Below are 14,707 nucleotides of genomic sequence, written 5' to 3' on the forward strand. Positions count from 1 at the left end.
TCTAGGACTGTCCTTGAATTAGTTGCTGAATTTGTGAGCAGGTATGAAATACTTGTTTCACTGGGACAAGTTGTGTAAATAAATGCTTGTAGTAGATTTCTAGCATTGATTTTTGCTATGTAAGTTCATGATTATATCTAATCATAGAATTAGCTATCAAATTCATTTATCTACTCACCAATTAATCATACTGTGTTCTGAAAATATAAATTGTATTAGTAGTATTATCTTAACATTTACATAAAGGTATGCTAAAATAAAACAATTTCACTGTACTCTTTCAACATTATAATTAATAACCTTTGAGCTTACTAAAGTTGTTTGTCTGACACTGATGCTTCTTGCATCTTTTCCATTTACTTTGTAAGACTTATTAAATATTTTCAAAATTATCTAAGATTTAAACTAATTTTTTATTATTTTGCTTAGCAGTAATCTGTGTATCTCAGTGCAATCACATTTGTCTTTTCTTCATTTCTCTTTCATTAACAGTCAATATTCAAATCAAACTCTTGTTAAATATATGATCCTTCATTTTTCCTGTCTCTATTGATACCCAGACAGTCTTGAATTGTCATTTTTCCAAGAAGGTCACAGACTTCTGGGGAAGCTGAATTGTATCCTTACTGGAATCTCTTGCATAAAGATGCTTATTTTTGATGCTAACAAAAACATGGTACAGTGTCCAGTGCTTGCAAGCAAACCAGATTTACATATTCTATCGTGGTCTAGAAAACTTTCCTTTAAAAATATCCAACATTGAAGGCTTGGAAATGAGATGCAATTAAGAAGTGCTGGGAAATGTAAACAGGGAACTTGTAAGTTACAGTTTGTGGAGAGACTTCCCAGTGAACACAATGGTAGAGATGTTGCTTGTTATTCTAAATGGTATCTGCAGAGAAGTTAGATCATGCTCATGCTGGGTTTTAACTTTTTCTGTTGCATAATGCTGAAGTCTTCCTCTTTGTTTCAGTCTTGGTTTTTTAATGGTTTAATTAGTTTTCTTAATATTGACAATACTCTTGTATAACATCAGAATTGAATTTGGACCTTAATCAGCTGTTGCTTCTCCTTTCAGGTACTGCTCCCAGCAGCTGGTCTCTTGCAACTGCAGGATGTGAAGAGGACTTGCTGTGAATTTTTGGAATCCCAACTTCATCCTATCAACTGCCTGGGGATTCGTGCTTTTGCTGACATGCATGCATGCACAGATCTCTTGAGCAAGGCCAACACATATGCAGGCGAGTTTTCATTAGCAGAGCACACAGCCTGGTATCTGTCAGTGTGGGTGGGCTCCATGCCACCCAATCCCACACAGAGGAACCCGAATTTTATCCAGGGTATTGCAGACATGTATCTCCTGATGAGAACTGCATTTGATCTGAATGTCTTCAAGAGAAATAAAATGTGCTGGCTGGCCCACAGTTATATTTTGCACCTTCACTTAGGGGAGGAAATCAGGAGAGGGGAATTAAAATTCTAACAATTACCACAAGTCAAAGTATGTAGGAATTACATGGGGCAAGAAATAAGAAAAAGACATTACAAGGAGGGGTAGCCCCTGAAGAAGCAAGAAATGTAATGTTGGGTGTTACATTATCAACTTGTCTTCTGAAAATCCTGCTCATCTAGCCAACGACTTGAAATTTCCTACTATAAAGAGTACCTACAGTCTCTGAATCTTGTATTTGATCTGCCTCTCCAGCTCTCCTATTTTCATGCTTGATACTAACCTCGTCTTTCTTCCGTAACCAAACCACCTTCCATTTCCATCAAATTCCCCCCAAAAGCTTCCCTTGTTGTCATCATATCCTTGGACTACTGCTGGCCTGTATGATGAGCTGCCAGCTCAACTCCTACTGTGTATTTGCTGTGTCTATGGGGTGGATTTTAAAGAATGCACACTCTGTTCTTACTCTTGAGATAAATATGCCATGTATAGTCAGGGTGCACAGTCAGGTCCACTCTCTAACTTCCTCCTCTTAGCACTGTCAGGCTTAGAACAAGAGCAAAACAAAAAGGATAATTAAAAATTAAATATCCTGATAAGGCTGTAGAAAAATATATATATGGCTGCATTGCTTTCCATAACCTTCCAAAAATGTACAGTGACCAATTAGCATAATTAACAATTAGTACAGAGTTAAAATTGAAGATTTTCCTGAAATAGAGCACAAAGTGCTTCAACTCAGGTCCAAATAATAGGCTTTTTATTGCCTTGGATAAATTTAGAGCTCAGAAAGGCAAGGACTTCGATGAATGCTTTCAATTGTCATCATTCCTAGAAATTCTGTTTTGTGGTATTGATTTTTGTTTTAAATTCACAGGAGATTATAGTATTTCTATCAAGAATGATTGATATATCAATTAAAAAAATTCAAAAGCTTGTCAGATTGTTTTTGAAAGTACTAGCTTTTGTAATGCCTACCTTACTCAGGAAGTTGTGATGTGTACTGAATGACTTTGTTTTATTTCTATTTTGGCATCTATTCAAAAGGTTTTAATTAAATCCTTTTGTCTTTGAGTATTACAATATTAAATCCAAAAAGCTATACATTTTTGACCTTTTGTGCAATAGGAAGCAAGACATACATTTATCAACTAGAGTTAATGTTCAGATATTTAATGTTTTAGGGAACATGTTTTGATACAGCTGTTGCTTAATTTTGAATTTTAAATTATTTTTTCCAATTTCTGTTCTGACTGGGCCTTAGTTACTTCTCAACTAAATCTCTAAACTACTTCAGTTACTTCTAAACAGTCTTTGTTCAGTTTAGTATTTGAAGCTAATATTTGTATAAATTACTTTCTAGAAATATAAATTCTAAGACCCTGGCAAGACTTTGACTGCAGTATTGGTTAAACGTATTTTGAGAGCACAGGAATTGTGTCCACCTGTTAACTGCCCTTCTCTGGGTCATTTTGTTCAGGCATCCTTTGTTGTGCTCAGAGAGTGTCTGCAAGCAGAATACAGACAAGTGAAATACAGAGGAGGAAAGCTGTTTGTTGGGATGTGCAGGATATTACGCTGAGCTCCAGACTGCTCAGTACTCCTGATAAAAGGATCCAGGGAGGAAGTGCTGGCCTTCGTTTCTCCTTGGAATTGCCTGATCATCAGTCTTGCTGAATTTCTGTCTGCTGACTCCCTGATTTCCTTTCATGCAGTTCTGTACCTTTGCAGGTCAATGTTTTTGCTCTTGAATTTTCAGGCTACTTACTGCCTGTATCTCAACCATCATAGCTTCTTTTTTCCCCCTGTTCATACTTCAAATGCCTCTTTGTACTTTGTCACAGCTCTTACAACTGAAAAAAAAAAAAATCTCAAAAGTCTGAGACAAAAATACATGGCTATGCCATTCAGAGTTAAGCTTTGTATCGCAGGCAGCTTAACTCCCAGAGTATACATTTTGGGATTAATACTTCAGAAATTAGAATGAGTACAGAAAAGGATTATTCGATTGAAAAAAGCAGTGAAAATATTCCCTGCTAGAGAAAATGAAAAGTATTTTGTTTTGTAACTTTATTTTGTTACACTTCCTATTTTAGATTTAGAAAAAAGAGGCAGCAAGATAGCTCTGCTAATAGACAATGATAATATAAAAACAAATGGATGCCAGTGGATCAGAAGTTTTTGAAAAGTGAAGCTCTAGAACTTCCTTCCACTGGGAATGAAGATGCAACTTCCATTAAAATTGGAGCTTCATATTCCTGTGGTGGTTTGGTCCTTTGCAGTAGAGAGCAGGGTCATTTATATTCACTTGTGATCTTAAAATAGGGACAATGGATACTTGAAATGAACTTCTGTTGCAATTGAACTTGGAGATGCCACCTGTTCTCATGATGCTCTAGAAAGCAATCCTGTTCTGGGTCTTGTTACACTTGCACAGCCAGAGACTGTGTACAGCTGAAGCCTCTCATCTTTCTTTTGTGAGGATTCCTAGGAAGAGTATGTGGCATGAGCACAGCTAGTCTGTCCTCAGTTTTGGTCTGGGATATGTCTTAGGTAGTGTTAAAGGATGTTCACAAAATAACAATTTTTCCTGAGAAAGTGGTGCATTATATAGGTGTTGCAATGTTACGTGCAACCTGAGGATAAATTGGTAAAGCCTTTTAATGAAGAGGGGTGTGCTATCTTGGAATATAGAGACCCTTGCTCCATGCTTATGTCCTGACACATTTCTTAGTTTTAACCAAAGAATAATAATGTATTTCACCCACTGCATAGGGTAGTATGGGCATTGGAAACTTTGGGAGACCTGTGGCAGAGGTGTCCTTTGAGGCTTGGCACAGTGAACCTTTATGGCTTTTAGCATTGTGCTGAGATGTTGAAGATCCTTTTGTTAGGGAATCCTAGCATGTGTTGTGATGCAGGGATTGCTGCATTGTATTTGACTGTGGGATAACAGCATTCTTGATTCTGGTGCTCTCAGTCCAAAACTTGAGCCCTGGCAAGACTTGGAAGCATGCATATCTTCTGTAGACTGTTCTTGTGTACATCCGTATGCCTGGCAAGGAAAGGATGGAGTTGTCAGAATCATTCCTATGATTCTATTCTGAGTAGCAACGTCTGTTGCTAAGCTGCTGTTGCCTTGGCTGTTGTGAATTTCATGGTGTTCTAAAAAACAGTTATTTAAGCATAAGATTGACAAATAAATCAGATTTTTGAAAAAATGTGATTCTGCAGTTTTACCTTCTGCTGGTTCTCCAGCTGGCAGAGCTTGTGTCTATCCCTCTGCAACAAAGCTGGGGCTCCTGTTTGACGAATGCCTTAAAATAGGCCAATAGCAAAGGCATTTCATCCCAAGCCAAAAAAATCTCTGTGTGACATTGTGAATTAGTACATAAATGTTTAAAGCATAAAATATCCTGTGCAGGTTTCAGATGCTTTCGTTCCTATATAAGTGAAAAATATAATGTCAGTATCTATATAGCCAGACTTGTGAGCCTTTTGGATAGAAGAGGTGTCAAGTGCTTTTTGCTGCATGTGCATATATAATACCTAGCTCCAGACTCAGAACAGCAAATACCAAAAAGCAGTACATTTACAGCTCCTATTTTCCTTCTGTGCTCTCCATGCTGGCATTGTTTATTGTACTTCCAGACATTTTTGTTACTAGCCCCTTTTGTGTTGTCAAAGGCTTCCTTTTCATTTGCCCCACCCTACTGTCACGGGGCAGACAAGGACAGATCTTTAGCTATTCAGATAGAAACTGGCTCAGTTGCTGAAATGTAAAAAGATGTTTTTCATATGCAGTTGGAGCAGATATTTTAGAAACATCCTAAAAGGGAATTTTTTTTTTAATTAGAATTTAGTCTTGATAATAAAGAAGTAGGACTCTACTTGCATAGGAAGTGGGAATTTAGAAGCCAAGCCTCTGAAGTCCTAAGCCAGCTTGTTTCCAGGCTGCCAGACTCTGGAGCCAGCTGGCTTCAATTTCTGGGTAAAGAGGCAAGAAATAGGGCAGGATTCCAGTACAAATTTGTCAAAGTTGCATGCTGTGTGGAAAATTCTGATTTGGAAAAAAAAATAATTCTTTTATTCTCTCATGGAAACTTCCATCTGGGTAGTTCTTTCTGCTTCTCTAAGAGATATTATTTTCATAAAGAAAGAAGTATATTCCCTAATGCAATAAATAAAAACCAAGATAATGTAAGTTTTTACAGGGGACAGCTGCATGGAATATTTAATAATTTAAGCATAAGTTTCATCATGTTTGATGTTAATGCCTTCAGATTTTCGAAGCTTCCAGGATGGCAGCAGTAATATGAGATAATACAAATCCTAACCCAGAAGGCAAAAAATTCCACACACCTCCAGTACTATTTTTCATCGTTATTGGGAAAAGAGGATCTAAGTGTGATCTCTTGAAATTCTAGTACTGAATCATGTTATTTTGAAGATGCTGTTATCCTTCTTGCTAAAAGGATGCAAAAAAGTTTGAGTTTCAAAAGCGTAATTTTTATATATAATGCAGCTTTCTGTCTTCAACACTTGAACCAGCATTACATAAATTGCCATTGGTGGATTTAATTGATTTTACATTTCCTTGTTCTCAGTTTTTAATTACTTTAAATAACCCATGTAGCTGTAATTGCAATTGGCTTCTGCCCAAATGTTATCTGTAATTCAGTTACAATGGTCTCCTACACAAGCGATCTGATTCTTACGAGACAAGTCATTTCACCTTACCTCTTTTTTGACAACTAAACTTTATCTAGAAATCTCCCCTATTTCTCTTTTGTCTGTAATTCATTCACCTGAGGATCTGTAGCTGTTGATTGAGTAGTTTAGTTTAGTGTTTCTCCTTTTTTCACTGTGCCATGTTTTATGCTTTAGGAGGCTGATAGCCAGTAAAACAGTTTTTGTTCAAGCATGGGTTTTTTTTATTGTCTTCTACAGTCCTTATGTCTAGCATGAAAACAGGAGACAGCCTCACATTCATTGTATTACTTTGAAAATTCTCAACTTTCATCTCTCTTGGTTCAGAGGGTGATCTCTTCCTACTTAGTGCATGACATAAATTTAAATCAACTTCTAAAAAGCAAGGCTTTTGTATGTGAGTCTATAAAATCAACGAGGTATTTCTAATTTATGAAATCTATCCTGTTGGATGTGATTCACTGTTGCATTTTATTTCTCAAGGAAAGATGAACAGTGCTTCAGAACCTCAGATTTGTTTGAGATTGGATGAGTGTTGCTTCCCCTTTCTGCTTGCTTCCAAACTCAGCTTCTCAGTACAGTGAGGCATACTGGTTCGTGTCACTGTCACCTGAAATTTGGAGTTTATCGTAAAAAAAAAATCTATACAAATTACCTTTCTCAATTTGTATTTGCAAACAATAAAACTCATCAGATACTTAGCTTGAGAAACTGAATACTTGTCTGCAAAGCAAACAGATACAAGATTTGTAGAATGGAAAAGTAATGGGGATGTTATTAAAATCAATAGTATTTCTTTTCATCCTTTCTTTCCCATTACCTGAAGTAAATACTGCAGAAATTCTACCTGTCCATCATAAGAGGATGCTGCAGAATTAGAGAGACTTGTACCAATGATGATTCCATCTAAAACAGCTGTTTTCTTGCAAAAGTTGAACTGAAAAATTAGGCTTCTTGAGTTTAAGCATTCAGCATTCTTTAACTTCTTTTTAACAGCTTAGACAACTTTCTCAAATATGGAGTCTTGGTTACAGTAGTACTAATAGAGTGATATAAAAAGCTATAAAATGTTCTTTGGTTTGAGTATATTTGCTGGCCTCTTTTTATTTATTCTAATTTTGAGAGAATTCTTAAGTTCTTAGTAACAGTTGTCCCTTCTAACTTCTGTTAAGAATAGCAGAAGAAGGGGAAAAATAATTTAACTGAATGAAACTACTTTTTAAGCAAAAGAATGTCATAAAAAGCAATTTTAAGGAAGGGAGGGAACAACTGAATAACTGAATGACAACTTGGAAACATTAAATTTTTTCAGTTTTATTTAAGTTGAGGTTTAGAAAAAGTTAGGAAAATTACATGCCTTCTGCACTTTGTAGAGATTGCAATATGCAATATTTTATGACCTTGGAGAAGCTCTGAGAGATACAGCAGGACTTGTTGTATGACATCGCTTGTTGGTTCTAAAGAATCAACCATTGTTCATGTCAAACTACAAATTTAAAATATGCTTGTCAACAATATACAGAGTATGCAGACTCTGGAGTACTTTTTCTGTATTTTTGTGTGCAAATTTAGCAAAATGAGACTTAGGTAATTCTTAAGGACAAGTACTGAGATGAAGCAACCATCTGAATATAATGTGTTTTAATATTTTAGTTAAAGCATCTTTAACGATAAAAGCTATTTGTGAGACCAAGCTTTAACCCATAGAAGAGGTTTTAAATGAATGTATTGATTCTAGATAGGGTAAAATAGCGTGCATATTGAATCATTTTCCTCTGTTTTACCCTGCTGCTTTAATGCTTGTTATACATGTAGAAATGTGTTGCACTCTGTGTTAGCATATTTATTTCCTCTAAACAGAACAGCACTTTTCTGATGTCGTACTTAGTGAAGAATACCTCAATCTTGGTGTAGAGCAGGTGTGCAGTCTGATATCCAGTGACAAACTCACAATTGCCTCAGAGGAGAAGGTAAGACAACCTGTATCCCATTATTCTTTTTATCCTTTTATGTGAAAGAGCAAGCTTGCTCCTACTGATCTTGTGCACTTTTTTTGGATGTATTCTGTGTTTCCTCAGCAGAATTAGGTGGGTATTGTGCTCAAATTTAAAGGACTCTTCCCAAAAGTGTTGTCGTGTGATGTAGAAAATTAGTCTCAACTCTTAAACATCCTAAAACTATATTAAATCACATTACCCTTTGTTCTTTGAAAAAAAAATAAACAAAACCCAAAACTACATTAAATGGAAATTCCTTCTCATCTTCAAGCAGAACAGCCAGAATACATGCTGAGTCACATCTACACGAGTTTGGTTTACCAAGGGATAAACAATTCCAAGTTTGGAAAGCAATTGCATGCCATTTACTAACTTTAACATCAGCAGTCCCACAAAGGTATTAAAGCTCTGTTTGTATATGTGAGCTGTTTAACCTAACTGAACACATGTGGGTTGCACAGGAGATGACATGGCAGCTTGGTGTTACCTAACCAGAGTTCAGTGTGTGTTGGCTCACCTTTAGCCTAGATCTCAATCTTTTAATGCCAGTTTTGAAACATTGTGTTCTTCAGTGAGCCCAGGTCATCTCTGTAAACCTCTAATGGTTTTCAAGTTGTGGATGTATTCATTTGGAGCTTTTTTAACTCAGTTATGATCTATTTGAGATATGCTGGTTTTCTTTTATTTGAGAAGTTTACTTGTACTCAAACTGAAGCTAAATTGTGTTCAAAAGCATGTTTGAATACATTTGTACAGTTAGGCAGTGTTTCATGTTAAAACCTTTCTGAAACTTTGAATCTAAGAACTATCTGCTTAAACAGCAGCTAGCAAAGCTATGTTGTTGTTCCTGTAATCCCCTGAAGGTCATCCCTTAAATACACGTGATGCTGCTTTTGCAGAGGTTTCAACGCTCTAGTGAATGATGAGCTACTGTGCAATGGTGGCAAAATCAGGCTTGGAATCACTTATCCCACTAAGACTCAGTGATGATTAGTCATTTGAATGGTGATGTGGCAGGTCAGTTCTCCAAGAAAAGAAGAAAAGTATGAAGACTGCAATATTCCAGCTGCTGTGTTGTTTGTTTGCCTATTTTTCAGTATCAATAAAGTCACTGTGTGCATTTTGTCAATGTACCACAGCTACCCTTGAAACACCAGTAGAGTCTGTATAAAACGAGATCAGATAATGCACCTTCATAATTTTGTAGCTGATAAATATGGAAATAATGGGAGCTCTAACCATTCTCATCTCTTCTTATGTTAGGAGTTTTAGTATAAGCAAAACTATTTTTGGAGGCACGCTGATGTTCTCATGCTTATGAACTTGTAAGTCAAGGAACTTGATTTGTTTGTTTTCTGGAAGGTATTTGAAGCAGTGATAACCTGGGTAAACCATGACAAAGATGTAAGGCAGGAGTTAATGGCACGTCTGATGGAGCATGTTCGGCTGCCTTTGCTTTCTCGGGAGTATTTAGTTCAGGTAAGCAAAAAGGAATACTAATCATTCTGCATGTGACTATTTCTGCTCATTATTTTAATGCCAGATAGATCATTTTAAATTTAAACTAGTGTCATTAATCTGTTAGTGATAGTAAAAGTAAACAAACAGCCACTACCACATACTCATGTGCATATACACGCACTGAGGTGAGGGATTGCCACACAGAGGATGACTTATGTAAGTAATTTATCTGTTTGGCTGACTGCATGTCATACCACCCCAGGAATCTGAACAATGTAATTCACTGAGATCAGGTTAGGTTTCATTTGTAATGCCATCTTTTGATAAAGGAGTTGTTCTCATAAGTGAATTTTCATTTTCAATTTTCAACAGAATTATATCTGTTGTTTAAGCTAATTAGCAATTAATGACAAAGGAAGCATTCTTTTACCCGGTTCAGATAAAACACATTTTTTCAAATTTTATAACTTCATGTGGATATTTTGATGTCAGGTCAAATATTTAAGATTGACAGTATGAGTTAAGTATTAATGTTGGTTAATAGGCATTAGTAGGTTGGTAGGTGTTTATTGTAAAAACTCTAATTTTGTGATACAAATCTCCAATTTGTGTGGGTTGTTTTGGGTGGGATTTGGGGTATTTTTGCTGTTGTGTTCTGTTGTGGTTTTTATTGTTGCAGAGTGGCTTACTAGTTTGTTAAATTATTCTCTGCAACTCCCGCCTTAAAATATTCTGTACTGTCTGTATTTAAAAAAATCAAGAAATGTGCCTGATTATACAAAAAGTAATTTACCTTGCCCATCACTGTTTCTTCCATTTGCTAATTAACAATCAGCATATTCTGATTTTTTTTTAGAAGTAACTGTACATTTCCACCACAAATTTGTGTCCTACTGGTTAAATTATAATCTTAAAAATTAAATTAATCTGCATTTATGTGATAGATCATAGGCTTTTTTACAGTTTGGATTGTGATTTCTGTTTTACTTCCTTAACATGCTCAGACCTTGTTAAACTTCTATTAATAAACAGAGAGTTGAAGAGGAAATACTGGTTAAGAACAGCAGTGCTTGTAAAGATTACCTCATTGAAGCTATGAAGTATCACTTGCTACCAACTGAGCAACGGGCATTGATGAAAAGCACACGGACAAAATTGAGAACACCCGCTAGCCTTCCAAAAGTAAGACCCTTGTTTTTCCAGTGTATTTACTATTTCAAGTTGCATTTTAAAAACTTCCATGAGAGCTTGACTCTGTCTTGGGGTATGCCTGTAAAAAATTTATACCAGATTTATTTATCAGAAAAGTGTAACAAGTGATTACCTTTACACTTCATCCTACTTGTGACATAGATGTTTTAGCCTTCTGCCTACACAGAGAATCACCATTACCTGCCCTCACAGAAAACATTTTTTAATAAGAGCTTCAGCTTTTGAGAAATATACAACTATGGAGAAGTAAACCTGTTAAAAAACAAAAATCCAAAACAAAACCCAAACCAAAACAAAGAATGACTGAAACTTTTGTGTTGGAATTTTTTGTTTAATCTTTAGTTCATTTTAGCAAAAAGCAAACATTAGATTCTTTTTTACAATCAAGTAGAAAAGTTTTCTCATACTACTGTGTAGGGGCCAGCACTGTTATGAAAATGGCAATAATGGAATAAGAGGTTCAATTCAGCAGATTTAGCACATTTTTTTTAGAAGAACAAGATAAGGCTGTTATGTGATGGATGGTCACAGTTTCACTACACATCATAAATGGTGAATTCTCATACCTGAGATCACAGTAGGATGTGAAGATATGGCAGGGTCTCCCTCTTTCATGGGAGCTTTACCAAGATTCCGATTGCTTCCTGCTTCTCTTCCCTTGGTATTTCCTCAGGACAAAACAACTACAAATTACATTTGTTTAAAAAAATACCTAACAAGTAATTTTGCCTGGTTCACAAGACTCAATTTTCTATAGGAGAGCCATCCTTTAATTATTTCTTGTACAGAAGCTTGCTTTAATTTTTAACACTTTTTTGATCTTTCAGGTGCTCTCACATATGCAAATAATTAACTATTATTATTATTATTATTATTATTATTATTATTATTATTATTATTATTATTATTATTATTATTATTATTGTTGTTGTTGTTGTTATTATTATTATTATTATTATTATTCTCTCCCTGTTAGTTGATGATGGTAGTTGGGGGACAGGCACCCAAGGCAATTCGCAGTGTTGAATGCTATGATTTTAAAGAAGAACGCTGGCATCAGGTAGCTGAATTGCCTTCCAGAAGATGTAGAGCAGGTAAGGATGCTGAATTTTTTGTTGTGATTGGTAATGCTTCAGAATTTAGGCATTCTCTGGAACAGTACTTGGGATATTTATCTATGGGCTAAACCTTGACTTCATTCATCATTTGAATTACTTGCTAATCTGGAACAATACAACTTTGATCAGTTGTTCCAGATTAATTTGTGCTTCGGTTTGCAATCTGTAGGATAAACTGCTTTATTACCTCTCACAGAAACAAGAGATAAATAAATTTAAATATTAATGCATTATAATAATTATTAATTTTACTATTCAAATACCCTAAGGAATGTGCACTGTTAGTAGCAGAAAGTGTCAGAAATTCTACAGCTTAATCTGAATGAAGTGTGGTTCTGGGGGATTGTCAAAAGCATGACAAGTGTAGTGAATACTGTAATTTGTGTCAAGTATCTGCATACTTAGGACAGTACAGAATACAGTTAATTGGCAGAGAGACTGAAACACTCATCTTTCCTCCCCATTTCCCTGCTCTAGGAATGGTGTACATGGGAGGCATGGTTTATGCTGTTGGTGGTTTCAATGGCTCTTTGAGGGTTCGTACGGTAGATTCCTATGATCCAGTGAAGGACCAGTGGACAAGTGTTGCTAACATGCAAGACAGGAGAAGCACACTGGGAGCAGCTGTATTAAATGGCCTTCTTTATGCTGTGGGAGGATTTGATGGGAGTACAGGTATGTTTGCCTTAGACACTTCTGAATAGCTTTGACTACTCTTAACATAATTATTTCAAATATTAATACCTCTTGCTAGTACTGGTGGTGAAACCAGGCATGCAGCTAGCCTGGCATCTTGTGATGTGGAATGTACTTAAGTGGTCACATCCCCCTACCTGAACAGTGGATTGCTCCTAAAAATTCAGGCTTAAAGGCTAGTAAACTTTTGGCAAGTTCACTTCCAGTATTCCCTCTATAGTCAGAGTCCTTAACTTGTGGAAGATATGAAAGAAAAATTATCTGGTCTGTTTTGTCCTGTTTGCATAGGAAATTTATTTCTGCATTTTCATATAGCGTAAATAAGATTATAAACAGCTTTTTCTGATCTGTGAGAGGGCTTTGGACATACGCTGTTCATTCTCTACTTAGGATGCATTAAACAATTAGTGCAGAAGTGATCTTTTTGCTGAGTAACTGTTACAGAAACATATGTAGGAAAAAGCATGTGAGTTAATTAAAAAGAAAGGAAAAAATCTGGGGAAGAATTTTTCACAGCTCCACAAAAGTTTTCAGTAATTTGCCCATTTTCAGACATAAAAAATGGGTTGATTGTAATTGCCTATCTAAAGGACAAAAAGTTGTGCTTTATGTTCAGCATTTAACAATCCTTAAAATGAAGTAATTTGAATTTTCAGATATGAAGAGTTTCCTGAAGTCTAGACAGTATGTTGCACCTAGATTTTTAGAGAAAATGTTATATTGTTTTCGTAGGTTTGTCATCGGTCGAAGTTTACAACTTAAAGACTAACGAGTGGTTTCATGTAGCTCCAATGAACACAAGAAGAAGTAGTGTTGGCGTAGGTGTTGTTGGAGGTAAGTTGGCAAATTATACTAAAAAGAATGGGGGGAAATGCAGTAATTTACCCTACTAGTTTTCCTTAGTTTTGAAAACATACTTCAGATTTATGTTTTTGCTCAACCTTGTAGTTCAAATGGTATGAACAATATCTAATCATTCTACTTGGGTTCAAGCAGTTTTTAGCATAGTAGTTTTAAATTTTTTTCAGAGGTTCAGCTGTGCCTGAGGCCAACTGAGAAAAACCTTGCTGAGCTCTAGGTTATGTATGTCAGCAAAGTCAGAGAGCTGATGTGATGGCCTTATTATTTGGTCTTTCGTGATGTAGCACTGCTGTATTGTCAGCTCTGTTATCTGTGGCTGACCTTGCTGGCTGCACGCTGGGGACAATCCCAAGGGCAGTGCCAGGAAAACTGCTGACTTTCCAGTCAGCTTGGTGGTGAATAGCCTGGATGTCACTTGCACAATGAAGGCCTGGCCTGGCTCTTGGATCTTAAAACAGTTTCAGGGGTGGGTGTGTGTTTTAACTGCATAGGAACCACTGCTGCTTCTAATCTGAAAATACAGACTGTAAAATTATTTTCATCTACATTTCTGATATTTCTAGGAAGCCTATTTGTGAGCTTCCAGTATCAAACAAATAGCTTGCTTTTGAACAATGCTTTTGAACAATTAAAAACCTTACCTTTGTATTTCAGTTAGGCAATTTAAAATCTTTTGACTTGTGTTGTTGTTGTTGTTAGATACTGGGTGCCTTTTATATCCTAAAAATGACAAATGAGCTGTATCCTAACTTAAACTGTTTACAGTATAGAATCTCAGTAATTGTCAGTGATTGACAGGTGCTGATTAGTAACTAATTGGAGAGCGATGCCTTCCTCTTTGCCTGTGTGCCAGTCCCTGTGTGTGCATTAGCAATTGGTAGCTCCTTTGGTTCCCCCCCAGGGAAGCTGTATGCTGTTGGTGGCTACGACGGAGCGTCACGGCAGTGCCTTAGTTCAGTAGAATGCTATGATGCCAATTCCAATGAGTGGAGCTATGTCGCAGAAATGAGCACGAGGCGGAGCGGAGCAGGTGAGTGGGCAAGGATCAGCTAGCCTTGCAAAGATGAAAACTCGTTAAAATGTATCTAAGAATATGAAAGGTAAGCTAAAGTCTGAATCTAATGGAATGTGCTAGTCCTAGGTGGCTGATACACAGGAGGCTATAAAAACAAAACTGTTCCACAGAGTAAGATTCAGTCTGT

The 14,707-nt window shown here is 36.3% G+C and overlaps 1 protein-coding gene across 5 annotated transcripts in view; it reads left to right on the forward strand.

Moving 5' to 3' along the window:
* KLHL2 (kelch like family member 2) overlaps window positions 1-14,707 on the forward strand; it is a 54,375-nt gene that overhangs the window by 33,346 nt on the left and 6,322 nt on the right. For all 5 annotated transcript variants that reach the window (XR_009277672.1, XM_058839056.1, XM_058839057.1 and 2 more), the window contains 8 exons: window positions 1,079-1,241; window positions 8,021-8,130; window positions 9,520-9,636; window positions 10,651-10,800; window positions 11,807-11,924; window positions 12,426-12,623; window positions 13,377-13,478; window positions 14,407-14,535. Coding sequence is in view for 4 of the 5 variants with exons in the window: in XM_058839056.1 (XP_058695039.1) it covers window positions 1,079-1,241; window positions 8,021-8,130; window positions 9,520-9,636; window positions 10,651-10,800; window positions 11,807-11,924; window positions 12,426-12,623; window positions 13,377-13,478; window positions 14,407-14,535 (1,087 nt within the window). In the remaining variant the exon portion in view is untranslated. The remainder of the gene's footprint in view (window positions 1-1,078; window positions 1,242-8,020; window positions 8,131-9,519; window positions 9,637-10,650; window positions 10,801-11,806; window positions 11,925-12,425; window positions 12,624-13,376; window positions 13,479-14,406; window positions 14,536-14,707) is intronic.

The sequence above is a fragment of the Poecile atricapillus genome, chromosome 4, assembly GCF_030490865.1.
Source record: "Poecile atricapillus isolate bPoeAtr1 chromosome 4, bPoeAtr1.hap1, whole genome shotgun sequence".
Classification (NCBI taxonomy): domain Eukaryota; kingdom Metazoa; phylum Chordata; class Aves; order Passeriformes; family Paridae; genus Poecile; species Poecile atricapillus.